Source organism: Ranitomeya variabilis, chromosome 7 (assembly GCF_051348905.1).
Source record: "Ranitomeya variabilis isolate aRanVar5 chromosome 7, aRanVar5.hap1, whole genome shotgun sequence".
NCBI lineage: Eukaryota > Metazoa > Chordata > Amphibia > Anura > Dendrobatidae > Ranitomeya > Ranitomeya variabilis.
This window is the reverse complement of record NC_135238.1, coordinates 243,778,716-243,794,642: the sequence shown is the minus strand read 5'-3', so window position 1 is coordinate 243,794,642 and position 15,927 is coordinate 243,778,716. Positions and strand designations below refer to the sequence as shown.

The window sequence follows — 15,927 nt, the reverse complement described above, 5'->3', positions numbered from 1 at the left end:
TTCTGCTACAGATCCTCTCATATCTTGGCATCACAGACTTGGCCCTTTCCTGGATCTCGTCATATCTGACAGACCGAACATTCAGTGTCTCCCTCCCCGACACCACCTCCTCACTTCGCCCCTTGTCTGTCGGTGTTCCTCAAGGCTCTGTTCTAGGACCCCTACTCTTCTCCATCTACACCTTTGGCCTGGGACAGCTCATAGAATCCCACGGTATGCAGTACCATCTCTACGCCGATGACACGCAGATCTACCTATCCGGACCTGACCTCACCTCCTTACTTACCAAAATCCCGCACTATCTGTCTGCTATTTCTGAATTTTTTTCTGCTCGCTTTCTACAACTGAACATGGACAAAACAGAATTCATCATCTTTCCCCCATCTCGCTCTACCCCTCCACCAGACCTATCCACCAATGTCAATGGCTGCTCACTTTCCCCAGTCCCACACGCCCCCTGCCTCGGGGTTATCCTCAACTGTGCCCTCTCTTTCAAGCCACATATTCAAGCCCTTGCCTCCTCCTGCCGTCTCAAACTTAAAAATATTTCCCAGATCCGCGCATTCCTTGACCGCGACACCGCAAAAACACTAGTGCATAACCTAATCATCTCCCGCCTTGACTACTGCAACCTCCTACTTTCTGTACTCCCCTCTAGCACTCTGGCACCACTCGAATCCATCCTACACTCTGCTGCCCGACTAATCTACCTGTCTCCCTGCTATTCCCCAGCCTGTCCCCTATGCCAAGCCCTTCACTGGTTTCCTATCACCCAGAGACTCCAGTTCAAAACCCTCACAATGACATACAAAGCCATCCACAACCTGTGTCCTCCATACATCTGTGACCTCGTCTTCCGGTATTTACCTGCACGCAACCTCCGATCCTCACAAGATCTCCTTCTCTACTCCACTCTCATCTCTTCCTCCCACAGCCGCATCCAAGACTTCTCCCGTGCTTCCCCCATACTCTGGAACTCTCTACCTCAACATATCAGACTCTTGCCTACCATAGAAACCTTCAAAAAGAACCTGAAGACTCACCTCTTTCGACAAGCCTATAGCCTGCAGTGATCCTCAACCTACTGAACTGCCGCACAACCAGCTCTATCCACTCCTAGTGTATCCTCACCCATCCCCTGCAGACTGTGAGCCCTCGCGGGCAGGGTCCTCTCTCCTTATGTACCTGTGTGCCTTGTTTTTTGCTCATGTTTAATGTATTTGTCTATATTTGCCCCGTATTCACATGTAAAGCGCCATGCAATAAATGGAGCTATAAAAATGTATAATAATAAAATAAAAATTCCCTAGCAACCAGGCAACCCCCACATGTACTCAGCCTGGCTAATAGCTGTAAATCATTCAGCTGCGGCGATGAAAACTTAATCTCCGAACACTAACAAATACTCGGAGACCACCCGAGCGTGCTGGGGAAAACATGAGCAAGGAGTACACTCGCTCATCACAAATTCTAATCCTCGCCTTCTATATTATTACTGGTGACAGGTTCCATAAAAGTGAAGACACAAATCGGAGCACAAGAAGATTCATTCATCTGCTTCCCACACATCTCCTCTCACGCCCGAATGGTTCCACTCCCAAGATCCCCGCACGGCTCCCCTCCCGAGACGCCCACACGGCTCCTCACACACACACACACACGGTTCCCCTCCTGAGACCCCCGCATGGCTCCTCACACCCACGGCTCCCCCTCCTGAGACGCCCACACGGCTCCACACACACACACACACACACACACACGGTTCCCCTCCTGAGACCCCCGCATGGCTCCTCACGCCCACACGGCTTCCCCTCCTGAGACCCCCACACGGCCCCCCTCCTGAGACCCCCTGCAAGGCTCACCACCTACTCGACTCTTCTTCTGAGATGCCCCCACGACTCTTCTCTACTGACGCCCGCACGGCTCCCCTCCTGATGCCCGCTGAGCTCCTCTCCTGAGACGCCCCCACGGCTCTTCTCCTGAGACGCCCCCATGGCTCCTCTCTTGAGACGCCCCCACGGCTCTTCTCCTGAGACGCCTCCATGGCTCTTCTTCACTGACACCTGCATGGTTCTTCTCCGGAGACGCCCCCACGTGTCATGATCTCTGCAGGCAGAGATCATAGCAAGCCTATAGAGGGACAAGCTCTCGGAAGATGGAACTATACTGACCATGAACTAAGCCTGCCGCGCAACTAGAAATAGCCAGGTAGCATTTCCTATTTATCGCTAGATGCCCAGCTCTGGCCTAAGACCTAAATAGCTAGCAGAGGGAAATATAAGACCTGGCTCACCTCTAGAGAAATATTCCAAAGAAGACAGTAGCCCCCCACATATAATGACGGTGAGTTCAGATGAAACAACAAACGCAGCAGGAAAATAGTCTTAGCAAATTTGAGGTCCGCTTACTAGATAGCAGAAGACAGATAGTATACTTTCATGGTCAGCAGAAAAACACTAACAAAACACCATCCAGAGATTACCTTAAACTCTGGCATTAACTCATAACGCCAGAGTAGCAATCCCTGATCAACGAGAGCTTTCCAGACACAGTAACAAAACTTCAGCTGTGAACTGGAACAAATAGGCAAAACAAAACATGGACAAAAGTCCAACTTATCTAGTAGTTGTCTAGAAGCAGGAACAAGCACTGAGAGGCATCAGATAACATTGTTGACCGGCAAGAAACCACCAGAGAAATGAGCTTAAATAGCGACACCCACTACTGATGGAACCAGGTGAAACAGGAAAGAGGATGACAAGTCCAATTCCACAAGCGGCCACCGGGGGAGCCCAGAATCCAAATTCACAACAGTACCCCCCCCTCAAGGAGGGGGCACCGAACCCTCACCAGATCCACCAGGGCGACCAGGATGAGCCCTATGGAAGGCACGAACAAGATCAGAAGCATGAACATCAGATGCATTGACCCAAGAATTATCCTCCTGGCCGTAACCCTTCCAGTTGACCAGATACTGGAGTTTCCGTCTGGAAACACGAGAGTCCAAAATTTTCTCCACAACGTACTCCAACTCACCCTCAACCAACACCGGAGCAGGAGGCTCAACTGAAGGTACAACAGGTACCTCATACCTGCGCAATAACGACCGATGAAAAACGTTATGAATGGAAAAGGACGCAGGGAGGTCCAAACGGAAAGAAACAGGATTAAGAATCTCCAATATTCTATAAGGGCCGATGAACCGAGGTTTAAACTTAGGAGAAGAGACCCTCATAGGGACAAAACGAGAAGACAACCACACTAAATCTCCAACACAAAGCCGAGAACCAACACGACGATGACGGTTGGCAAAACGCTGAGTCTTCTCCTGGGACAACTTCAAATTGTCCATAACCTGCCCCCAGATGTGATGCAATCTCTCCACCACCGCATCCACTCCAGGACAATCCGAGGATTCCACCTGACCGGAGGAAAATCGAGGGTGAAACCCCGAATTACAGAAAAACGGGGACACCAAGGTGGAAGAACTGGCCCGATTATTGAGGGCGAACTCTGCCAATGGCAAAAAAGCAACCCAATCATCCTGGTCAGCAGAGACAAAACACCTCAGATATGTCTCAAGGGTCTGATTAGTCCGCTCGGTCTGGCCATTAGTCTGAGGGTGAAAAGCAGATGAAAAAGACAAATCTATGCCCATCCTAGCACAGAATGCCCGCCAAAATCTAGACACAAATTGGGTACCTCTGTCAGAAACAATATTCTCAGGAATACCGTGCAATCGGACAACATTCTGAAAAAACAGAGGAACCAACTCAGAAGAAGAAGGCAACTTGGGCAGAGGAACCAAATGGACCATTTTAGAGAAACGGTCACAGACCACCCAGATGACAGACATCTTCTGGGAAACAGGCAGATCTGAAATAAAATCCATCGAGATGTGTGTCCAAGGCCTCTTAGGAATAGGCAAGGGCAACAGCAGTCCGCTAGCCCGAGAACTACAAGACTTGGCCCGAGCACAAACGTCACATGACTGCACAAAGACTCGCACATCTCGTGACAGGGAAGGCCACCAGAAGGATCTTGCCACCAAATCCCTGGTACCAAAAATTCCGGGATGACCTGCCAATGCAGAAGAATGTACCTCAGAGATGACTCTGCTGGTCCAATCATCCGGAACAAACAGTCTATCAGGCGGACAACGATCCGGTCTATCCGCCTGAAACTCTTGCAAGGACCGCCGCAGATCAGGAGAAACGGCCGACAAAATTACTCCCTCCCTAAGGATACCTGTGGGTTCAGAATTACCAGGAGAGTCCGGGTCAAAACTCCTAGAAAGGGCATCTGCCTTAACATTCTTAGAACCCGGTAGGTATGACACCACAAAATTAAAGCGAGAAAAAAATAAAGACCAGCGCGCCTGTCTAGGATTCAGGCGTCTGGCAGTCTCAAGATAAATCAAATTTTTGTGGTCAGTCAATACCACCACCTGATGCCTAGCCCCCTCGAGCCAATGGCGCCACTCCTCAAACGCCCACTTCATGGCCAAAAGCTCCCGATTCCCAACATCATAATTCCGCTCTGCGGGCGAAAATTTGCGAGAAAAGAAGGCACAAGGCCTAATGACGGAGCAGTCGGAACCTTTCTGCGACAACACTGCCCCAGCTCCGATCTCCGAAGCGTCAACCTCAACCTGAAAAGGCAGATTCACATCAGGCTGACGCAACACAGGGGCAGAGGCAAAACGGCGCTTAAGCTCCTGAAAGGCCTCTACAGCATGAGGGGACCAATTAGCAACATCAGCGCCTTGTCTGGTCAAATCAGTCAGTGGTTTAACGACATCCGAAAAACCAGCAATAAATCGGCGGTAAAAGTTGGCAAAGCCCAAAAATCTCTGAAGACCCTTAAGAGAGGAGGGCTGAGTCCAGTCACAAATAGCTTGCACCTTGACGGGATCCATCTCAATGGAAGAGGGAGAAAAAATATACCCCAAAAAGGAAATTTTCTGGACCCCAAAAACGCACTTAGACCCCTTCACACATAAAGAATTAGACCGCAGAACCTGAAAAACTCTCCTGACCTGCTGGACATGAGAGTCCCAGTCATCAGAAAAAATCAGAATATCATCCAGATATATTATCATAAATTTATCCAGAAAATCGCGGAAAATATCATGCATAAAAGACTGGAAAACTGAAGGGGCATTAGAAAGACCAAAAGGCATGACCAAATACTCAAAGTGGCCCTCGGGCGTATTAAATGCGGTCTTCCACTCATCCCCCTGCCTGATCCGCACCAAATTATACGCCCCACGAAGATCAATTTTAGAGAACCACTTAGCACCCTCTATACGAGCAAACAAATCAGTAAGCAATGGCAATGGGTATTGATACTTAACAGTGATCTTATTCAGAAGCCGATAATCAATACATGGTCTCAAAGAGCCGTCTTTTTTTGAGACAAAGAAAAACCCAGCTCCCAAGGGAGAAGAAGATGGACGAATATGTCCCTTTTCCAAAGACTCCTTTATATATTCCCGCATAGCAGCATGTTCCGGCACAGACAAATTAAACAAACGACCCTTTGGATATTTACAACCCGGTATCAAATCTATGGCACAATCGCACTCACGGTGCGGAGGTAACGACCCAAGCTTGGGTTCGTCACAGACGTCTTGATAATCAGAGAGGAACTCAGGGACTTCAGAGGGAATGGACGACGAAATAGAAACCAAAGGTACGTCCCCATGAATACCCTTACATCCCCAGCTCAACACAGACATTGCTCTCCAGTCCAAGACTGGGTTGTGAGACTGCAACCATGGCAATCCCAGTACCAAATCGTCATGTAAATTATACAGCACCAGGAAACGAATAATCTCCTGGTGATCCGGATTGATACGCATGGTTACTTGTGTCCAGTATTGTGGTTTATTATTAGCCAATGGGGTGGAGTCAATCCCCTTCAGAGGAATAAGAGTCTCCAAAGGCTCTAAATCAAAACCACAACGATTGGCAAAGGACCAATCCATAAGACTCAGAGCGGCGCCAGAGTCAACATAGGCGTCCGTGGCAATGGATGACAAAGAGCAAATCAGGGTTACAGACAAAATAAACTTAGACTGAATGGTGCCAATGGAAACAGACTTATCAAGCTTCTTTGTACGCCTAGAGCATGCTGATATAACATGAGTAGAATCCCCACAATAGAAACACAATCCATTCTTCCGTCTAAAATTCTGTCGCTCGCTCCTGGACAGAATTCTATCACACTGCATACTTTCTGGCGTCTTTTCCATAGACACCGCCAGATGGTGCACCGGTTTGCGCTCCCGCAGACGCCTATCAATCTGAATAGCCATTGTCATGGACTCATTCAGACCTGCAGGCAAAGGGAACCCCACCATAACATCCTTAACGGCATCAGAGAGACCTTCTCTGAAAGTTGCCGCCAAGGCGCACTCATTCCACTGAGTAAGCACAGACCATTTACGGAATTTTTGGCAGAAAACCTCAGCTTCGTCTTGCCCCTGAGATAGTGCCATCAAAGTTTTTTCTGCCTGAAGTTCCAAATGAGGTTCCTCATAAAGCAAGCCCAAGGCCAGAAAAAACGCATCCACATCGCGTAACGCAGGATCCCCTGCTGGCAATGAGAAGGCCCAATCTTGAGGGTCACCCCTGAGCAAGGAAATCACAATCCTAACCTGCTGAGCAGGGTCTCCAGCTGAACGAGACTTCAGGGACAAATAAAGCTTACAATTATTTCGGAAATTCTGGAAGCTAGCTCTATTCCCTGTAAAGAACTCCGGCAAAGGAATTCTCGGCTCAGATACCGGAGCATGTACCACAAAATCTTGTAAATTTTGTACTTTCGTGATGAGATTATTCAAACCCGCAGTTACACTCTGGAGATCCATTATTGTCAGGTGCACACAGAGCATACAGAGATTAGGAGGAGAGAGAGAAAAAAGACTGCAGCAAGGCAGACTGAAGGAAAAAAAAAAAAAAAAAAAAAAATTCCAGCAGACTTCTTATAACTCTCCTTTCTCAACCTGGGTCTTTAACACTTTATTGGCCGGTCAAACTGTCATGATCTCTGCAGGCAGAGATCATAGCAAGCCTATAGAGGGACAAGCTCTCGGAAGATGGAACTATACTGACCATGAACTAAGCCTGCCGCGCAACTAGAAATAGCCAGGTAGCATTTCCTATTTATCGCTAGATGCCCAGCTCTGGCCTAAGACCTAAATAGCTAGCAGAGGGAAATATAAGACCTGGCTCACCTCTAGAGAAATATTCCAAAGAAGACAGTAGCCCCCCACATATAATGACGGTGAGTTCAGATGAAACAACAAACGCAGCAGGAAAATAGTCTTAGCAAATTTGAGGTCCGCTTACTAGATAGCAGAAGACAGATAGTATACTTTCATGGTCAGCAGAAAAACACTAACAAAACACCATCCAGAGATTACCTTAAACTCTGGCATTAACTCATAACGCCAGAGTAGCAATCCCTGATCAACGAGAGCTTTCCAGACACAGTAACAAAACTTCAGCTGTGAACTGGAACAAATAGGCAAAACAAAACATGGACAAAAGTCCAACTTATCTAGTAGTTGTCTAGAAGCAGGAACAAGCACTGAGAGGCATCAGATAACATTGTTGACCGGCAAGAAACCACCAGAGAAATGAGCTTAAATAGCGACACCCACTACTGATGGAACCAGGTGAAACAGGAAAGAGGATGACAAGTCCAATTCCACAAGCGGCCACCGGGGGAGCCCAGAATCCAAATTCACAACACCCACGGCTCTTCTCCTCTGACACCCACATAACTCCTCTCCTGAGACGCCCCCACGTCTGTTCTCCTGAGACGCCCCCACGACTCCTCTCCTGAGACGCCCCCACGGCTCCTCTCCTGAAATGCCCCCACAGCTCCTCTCCTGAGACACCCCCATAGCTCCTCTCCTGAGACGCCCCCACGGCTCTTCTCCTGAGACGCCCACACGGCTCTTCTCCTGAGACGCCCACACGGATCTTCTCCTGAGAAGCCCACAGGGATCTTCTCCTGAGACGCTCCCACGGCTCTTCTCCTGAGACGCCCCCACGGCTCTTCTCCTGAGACGCCTGCATGGTTCTTCTCCTGAGACGCCGCCACGGCTCTTCTCCTCTATGTAACAACCCTGCTGGCATCACTGCATGGCCTTCTGTTCCCCACCTGCCTGTCACATCAACTCACTCACCCAGTGCCATCTGTCTGCTGCCGGCTCCATGCCATGTGCGTCATGGCCCTTGCTCTGTGTACACTTCCTGGTTGTGTGCATAGGGGGGCGGCGCCAGCAACTCCGGATTCTTATTGAGACTGTGTGCACCTCCCTGGGGTGTTCCTGGCCAATAGCCTAGAGGCCTCTGATACTTAAGGCATCCTCACCCATTGGAGGATGCCTGAGCAAACTATTCCCCTCAGTTAGCATTTGCTACTGAGCTGCCAGGTCGTGTCTGTTTCCTGTCTCAGAGGGCTGCAATACTGCAGGCCTTCATCTGTGTTCTGTTTGTGTATCCGTGTCCGTTCCTGTCTGAACTCTGGTCTATGTCCCTTCCTGTTCCTTCTTTGTCATTTGTCATTTCCCACTCTGCTGTGTGTACCTCCGCCTTATCTCTCTGCTCTGCTTGCCACTATCAGTGGTTCTGCATCTCTCTGCTCTGTTCTGCCACAACCTGTGGTTCTGTGCTTCTCAGCTTTCCTCGCCACAACCTGTGGTTCTGAACTCTTTTGCTCTTGGCGTTACCTCCTGCGGTTCCCGCTCTTGGTTCCGCCTCCAGCGTCTCCGCTCTTGGCTCCGCCTCCAGCGTCTCCGCTCTTGGCTCCGCCTCCAGCGTCTCCGCTCTTGGCTCCGCCTCCAGCATCTCTGCTCTTGGCTCCGCCTCCAGCATCTCCGCTCTTGGCTCCGCCTCCAGCGGCTCCGTCCTTGGCTCTGCCTTCTCCTTCTCTACTCTCTGCTCTGCCTTCTCCTTCTCTACTCTCTGCTCTGCCTTCTTCTCTGCTCATAGCTCTGCCTTCTCCTTCTCTACTCTCTGCTCTGCCTTCTCCTTCTCTACTCTTTGCTCTGCCTTCTCCTCTGCTCATAGCTCTGCCTTCTCCTTCTCTGCTCTTAGCTCCACCTCCTGCTCTTACTCCGCCTCCTGTGATTCTGCTTTGCTTCCACTCTTGCTCTACCTTTATTCTGCACTTGCCGTACGGGTCTCTACCTGTTTCTTTATGTTCTCCAGTCTGAACAGGTTCTTACCTGTTTCCATACAACCATCTGAATACCAGTTCCTACCAGAGTATCAGTCCTGTCTGCCAGTGCCAGCCGTGCCCGCCTGTCTGCCTGTATCTCCGTCAAGCCAGTCCGCCAGTCTGGGCCTCTGCCAAACCCGTCTGTCAGCCAGTGCCACAACCGTGCCTGCCTGCCTGTGTCTTGTCCCCGGTGGGATCAGCATCCACAGTCCGACTCCACCCTGGAGTGGTACCTGGTAGCTTCCTATTGCACAAGTCTGTCCTCACCATCAGAGGCTCCAGTTAACACCTAGGAAGCTACTTAGTTACGCCCCTTCCAGGGAAGTTCGGTCTGTGGTCCAGTGGGGCCACACCCCCAGGCGCCCGCGCCAACCAGTCTCGGTGCTAGCGTTACACTCTAACACCCACACAGCTCCTCTACTGAGACGCCCACACGGCTCTTCTCCTGAAGCACCCCCACGGCTCTTCTCTTGAGGCACCCCCACGGCTCCTCTCCTGAGACGCCCCCATGGCTCCTCTCCTGAGACACCCCCACGGCTCCTCTCCTGAGACACCCCCACGGCTCCTCTCCTGAGACACCCCCACGGCTCCTCTCCTGAGACACCCCCACGGCTCCTCTCCTGAGACGCCCCCACGGCTCTTCTCCTGAGACGCCCCCACGGCTCTTCTCCTGAGACGCCCCCACGGCTCTTCTCCTGAGACGCCCCCACGGCTCTTCTCCTGAGACGCCCCCACGGCTCTTCTCCTGAGACGCCCCCACGGCTCTTCTCCTGAGACGTCCCCACGGCTCTTCTCCTGAGACGCCCCCACGGCTCTTCTCCTGAGACGCCCCCACGGCTCTTCTCCTGAGACGCCTCCACGGCTCTTCTCCTGAGACGCCCCCACGGCTCTTCTCCTGAGGCGCCCACAAGGCTCCTCTCCTGAGACGCCCCCACGGCGCTTCTCCTCTGATGCCCCCAAGGCTCTTCTCCTCTGATGCCCCCACCGCTCCTCTTCTATGATGCGGAGAAGGCAAGTACTGGTTTCTAGAAGTCTTGTCTAGATTTTGACTCAATTTTCTATACATGGCAATCGTCTCGAGTCAGGATTTCTTTCTGCCCCATTCCCATTACACGATGGTACTGGGCAGGGCATCCCCTCTCCACTAGGATCTTTGCTCTCGCTATAGAAGCTCCTGCAGAATTTATAAGATCCAACCTGAACATTATCGGATCCCATACTGACAGTCCAGCTCAGAACTGATCCTGTGTCGCTCTACAGAACCTCATGCATCTTCTTCTTGAAATAAGGTGCTGGAGGCTTTCAGCAGATCTCCGTCCATGGCCTTAACAGCACCAGACGCAGAGTTTAGGCGCTGACCAGACAGACCTTTTTGGTATTAGAAGCTTTGTCCTTGCTCTTGGTAGTGGTTTAACCATCCACTACAGAAATATATTACACATTAATTATGAAGAATCGGAGTCATGAGACCTTGTACTGATTTCTCAGCAGACGTCTCCTGGCCGGAAGGGATGGCGCCAGCTACAACGCCACAATCCATAGTCTGCGCTGTTACAAATCTACGTATTTTACCATGAAATATCTTATGAAAACTGTTGAAGAAAAGAGCGCAAATAGTGTCTTATCTGAGAAGGTTAAAAGATTAATCCTTAAGATTGCACTCTCCAGATGTAGCCGAGTTGAAGCATTGAAAGGATTCGCTGCAGCAGATCCACGAGTCCAGGAAGGACCAGTCGTTAGATACAGATTGGGAAAATTGTGGTAAATTTCTGCGCTGCTGAATCACTAGAATTCCAGAATTATTAGTACATGTGGCTTTATTATTCTACGCACAGAACATCCTGTGGTGTTTCCTGATGAAGGAGTCTTGAACTCTGAAACGCGTAGAATAATAAAGCCACATGTACTAATAATTCTGGAATTCTCGTGATTCAGCAGCGCAGAAATTTACCACAATCATCCTAATCTGTACCATGAAATATCTGAGAGCTTCAAGTGTCTGGGGTGAAAAAAGCGCGAGTTCAGGCCGATGCAGAACGGTCCCAGCACTCACCACATCCTCGTACTCGGTGTCGTTGATGTTATACTGACAGGCTACATCCACGGGGGGGAAAGTCGAAGACCAGCCACTCTCAGTGCAGTTCCGATTCACAGTGCCTGCTATAAAGCATAATATACAGGGCAATCACTAATGACAGCCAGCAGCGCATACATATACCGCAGCCAAGTATCAGCCCCTCTACAAAATCATTGAACCTGGTAAAGGAAGCCCCAGGTCACCTTCCATGGCCGGACCCCCTCAGGAGGGAGCATTGATGTCCAGCTCACCCTTTGTACACGTATGTGCCACTTATGGGCCAGTGCCGTCTATGTGCTGCACTCACCTTTGATGCCTGTAATGAGCTGCAGGACCTCCGGACATGGGAGAGAAATGGTGTGACCAGCAAGTGTCGGTGGCCAGCAACTAAGGTTATCCCACATCCCGGCGCAGCCTGCAAAACAAGCAAAGTCAGCATGATAGAATATATGGAAGTAAAGTCCATGCCGAATGCACTCACACCTTGTCATGATAATATAAATATGCCATATTTTGAGTATACACCTAGAAGGTTCCATGGCTTTTCAGACACATGCAGTGGGCTGTTACGCTAGGGGGGAAAAAAGACAAGAGTGGACCCACTGGACCGTAATACCGAACCTCCCTCGAGCGAGCGAACCAGATTGGACAACCCCTATACAGGGATAGTTAGGGAGCAAGCTCGAAGGTAACTAGTACTACGGATGCCAGGACCAGGGATCGGCTCCAGAAGAGAAGATAGAAAATAACGAGGGAGAGAACACAAGGAGACGTGGGGAAGAACCACGGAAACGGTAGCAGCAGGATAGGGAGCTCCTAGGATGAGGGGAAACGGAACACAGGGCAGGAAGGCAGGAAACTAGGACTAGACGGAGTAAGCAATGGACCTGAGTGCAGAGCCAAAACACAGAGGAACTCTGGTAAGATTAACTTAACAATCAGGAGCCTTCACGATGGAAGGGCGGCCTGAAATACTAAGTGGCTGCTTCCTATTGGCCCAGCAATGCTGCCGGGTCAGGTCGTAGCCAGGGAAGAAGTGATGAAGTGGAGGAGTGTGCGCGCGCCCGGTCCCTAAGGAGATGGGAGGAGACCGGGCGCGTGACAGGCAGCAGAGGGGAGGCGCGCCGACGCGCACGCAGAGACACACGCCGGGACCCGGACCAGGAAGGAGCCGGGAGTGACGCGGGAGCACTGGCCGAAGAGGAGGAAGAAGCGGTGACCGTAGCGCCGACAGGGGTGAGTATAGATGTAACATTACCCCCTCTCTTAGATCCTCCCCTACCCCTCAAAAATCTCTTAAGAATATGAGGTGCATTAATGTTCTCCTGAGGTTCCCAAGATCTCTCCTCGGGCCCAAACCCTTTCCAATCAATTAAGAAGAAGGTTTTGTCCCTGACCTTTTTAGAAGCTAAAATATCTTTTACCTCAAAAATATTATCTGCACTGACCGGGAGAGGAGAAGAGTCGGAAGTAGGATGAAAACGATTAAGAATGACTGGTTTTAGGAGAGAAACGTGGAAAGCGTTGGGAATGCGGAGCAAAGCAGGCAACCTCAGCTTGTAGGACACATCGTTGATGCGGCGGAGGACTTCAAAAGGACCAATGTAACGAGGACCCAACTTGTAGGAAGGTATCTTCAGTCTGATATATTTAGAAGATAGCCAAACCCTCTCGCCTGGAAAATAAGTTGGAGCATCAAGGCGCCTCTTGTCGGCATGTCTTTTCATGCGTTCACTGGCTCTTCCAAGTGCCTCTTTAGTCTCAAGCCAGACTCTGGAAAATTCTAAGACCTCGGAATCAGCTGCCAGGACTCCGGAAGAGACAGAAATCGGTAAAGGAATGTTGGGATGCATGCCGAAAACAACAAAGAATGGAGATTTGCCAGAAGATTCGTTAGGATGGTTATTATAGGCGAACTCAGCCCACGGAAGAAGTCCAGACCAGTTATCTTGATGAGAGTTAAGGTACAGTTACACTAAAAGACTTACCAACGATCACGACCAGCGATACGACCTGGCCGTGATCGTTGGAAAGTCGTTGTGTGGTCGCTGGGGAGCTGTCACACAGACAGCTCTCTCCAGCGACCAACGATCAGGGGAACGACTTCGGCATTGTTGAAACTGTCTTCAACGATGCCGAAGTCCCCCTGCAGCACCCGGGTAACCAGGGTAAACATCGGGTTACTAAGTGCAGGGCCGGGCTTAGTAACCCGATATTTACCCTGGTTACCATTGTAAAAGTTAAAAAATAAAACACTACATACTCACCTTCTGATGTCGGTCACGTCCCCCGGCGTCCACAGGGTTATGCGCTGCTGCCGAGAACTTCCTGCACTGACTGTGTCAGCGCCGGCCGTAAAGCAGAGCACAGCGGTGACGTCACCGCTGTGCTCTGCTTTATTGCCGGCGCTGACACATTCAGTGCAGGAAGCTCTCGGCAGCAGCGCGTAACCCTGTGGACGCCGGGGGACGTGACAGACATCAGAAGGTGAGTATGTAGTGTTTTTTTTTTTTACTTTTACAATGGTAACCAGGGTAAATATCGGGTTACTAAGCGCAGCCCTGCGCTTAGTAACCCGATATTTACCCTGGTTACAAGTGAACACATCGCTGGATCGGCGTCACACACAACGATCCAGCGATGACAGCGGGTGATCTGACGACGAAAGAAAGTTTCAAACGATCTGCTACGACGTACGATTCTCAGCGGGGTCCCTGATCACAGTAGCGTGTCAGACACAGCGAGATCGTAAGTATATCGCTGGAACGTCACGGATCGTGCCGTCGTAGCGACCAAAGTGCCACTGTGAGACGGTACCATTAGTGATGTGACGCAGATAAGAAGACAGCACTTGATTTACTCGTTCTACTTGGCCGGTGGTTTGCGGATGGTATGCAGAGGAGAAGTCTAACTTTACCTCCAAGAGACCACACAAAGCCCTCCAGAATCGAGATGTAAATTTAACTCCGCGACCAGATACAATATGTAGGGGAAAACCGTGAAGTCGAAAGATGTGCTGAACAAAGAGATTAGCTAATTCGGGAGCAGAAGGCAGTCCTAGCAGCGGAACAAAGTGCGCCATTTTTGAAAAGCGGTCCACTACCACCAGAATGGTAGAATACCCGGAGGAGCGAGGCAGATCCGTGATAAAATCCAAAGCGACAAGTTGCCATGGGAATGATGGAACCGGCAATGGGAGTAGAAGTCCCGAAGGTAAACGTCTGGGAATTTTGATCTTAGCACAAGAAGAACACGAGGCAGTGAAATCGATCACATCCTGACGGAGAGAAGGCCACCAATAGAACCGAGAAATGAGATCCAGAGTCTTCTTAATACCCACATGACCAGAGATCTGGGGAGGAATGTCCCCAACGTAGAATCGTCCTCCTATGAACCTCAGGAACGAAGGTTTTGCCTGGAGGTGGAATGATCAGATCTACGGGAGCCACAGTAACAACTTTGGATGGATCAATTATGTGCGAAGGACTCTCCTCCAAATCGGAAGGTTGAAGAGACCGAGATAATGCATCGGCTTTGACGTTCTTCAGACCAGGACGAAAGTGCAACTTGAAATCGAAACGGGCAAAGAATAGAGACCACCTGGCCTGCCGGGGATTTAGCCTCTGAGCGGACTGAAGGTAGGAAAGATTCTTATGGTCCGTGAAGATAGTAAAAGGATGGACTGCCCCCTTCAGTAAGTAGCGCCACTCCTCCAAGGCCATTTTAATGGCTAGCAGTTCCCGGTCTCCGATGGAATAGTTACACTCCGCAGATGAAAAGGCCTTAGAAAAGAATCCGCAGGTAACCAACCGCCCAGTAGAGGATCTTTGGGACAGAACCGCGCCAGCACCAATAGAAGATGCGTCCACTTCCAGAACAAACGGTTTGTTTGCCTCTGGTCGATGTAAAACAGGCGCGGCTGCAAAAGACCGTTTAAGACTTAGGAACGCATCCTCAGCCTCCGGAGACCAGGTTGCAGAACTGAGTCCTCTCCGTGTAAGGCACGAGATAGGCTTGGTCACAGATGAAAAATGCGGAATAAACTGACGATAGTAGTTGGCAAATCCGAGGAAGCGTTGGATCGCTTTTACTCCAATTGGCCGAGGCCACTGGAGAATTGCCGAAAGTTTTTCAGGATCCATTTCCAAGCCAGCTTCAGAAACGATATACCCTAGGAAGGGTAAAGAGGCTTGCTCGAAGATGCACTTCTCCATCTTAGCGTAAAGCCGGTTCTCCCGTAATTGTTGCAGCACCAGACGAACACTTCTCCGGAGGGAGGATAAATCAGGAGAGAAAACGAGGATATCGTCCAGATAGACCACAACGCAGGAGTAAAGCATGTCCCGGAAGATGTCGTTGACAAATTCTTGAAAAACCGCAGGTGCGTTACACAGACCGAACGGCATGAGGAGGTACTCGTAATGACCATCCCGGGTATTAAATGCGGTCTTCCACTCGTCACCAGGTCGGATTCGAATGAGGTTATAAGCTCCACGTAAATATAATTTAGAAAATACACGGGCCCCTCGTAGACAGTCGAAGAGCTTAGGAATGAGCGGTAGAGGATACTTATTCTTAATAGTAAACTCATTCAGACCGACCCCGGTAATCAA

General features: G+C 50.2%; 1 protein-coding gene across 2 annotated transcripts in view; it reads right to left on the bottom strand.

The window, feature by feature from the left end:
* The window catches only part of SCTR (secretin receptor), a 231,348-nt gene that overhangs the window by 163,805 nt on the left and 51,616 nt on the right, over positions 1-15,927 (bottom strand). For both annotated transcript variants that reach the window (XM_077273411.1, XM_077273410.1), the window contains 2 exons: positions 11,622-11,729; positions 11,291-11,397 (listed from right to left, as the gene is read on the bottom strand). In XM_077273411.1, the coding sequence (XP_077129526.1) occupies positions 11,291-11,397; positions 11,622-11,718 (204 nt within the window). In that variant the 5' untranslated portion in view covers positions 11,719-11,729. The remainder of the gene's footprint in view (positions 1-11,290; positions 11,398-11,621; positions 11,730-15,927) is intronic.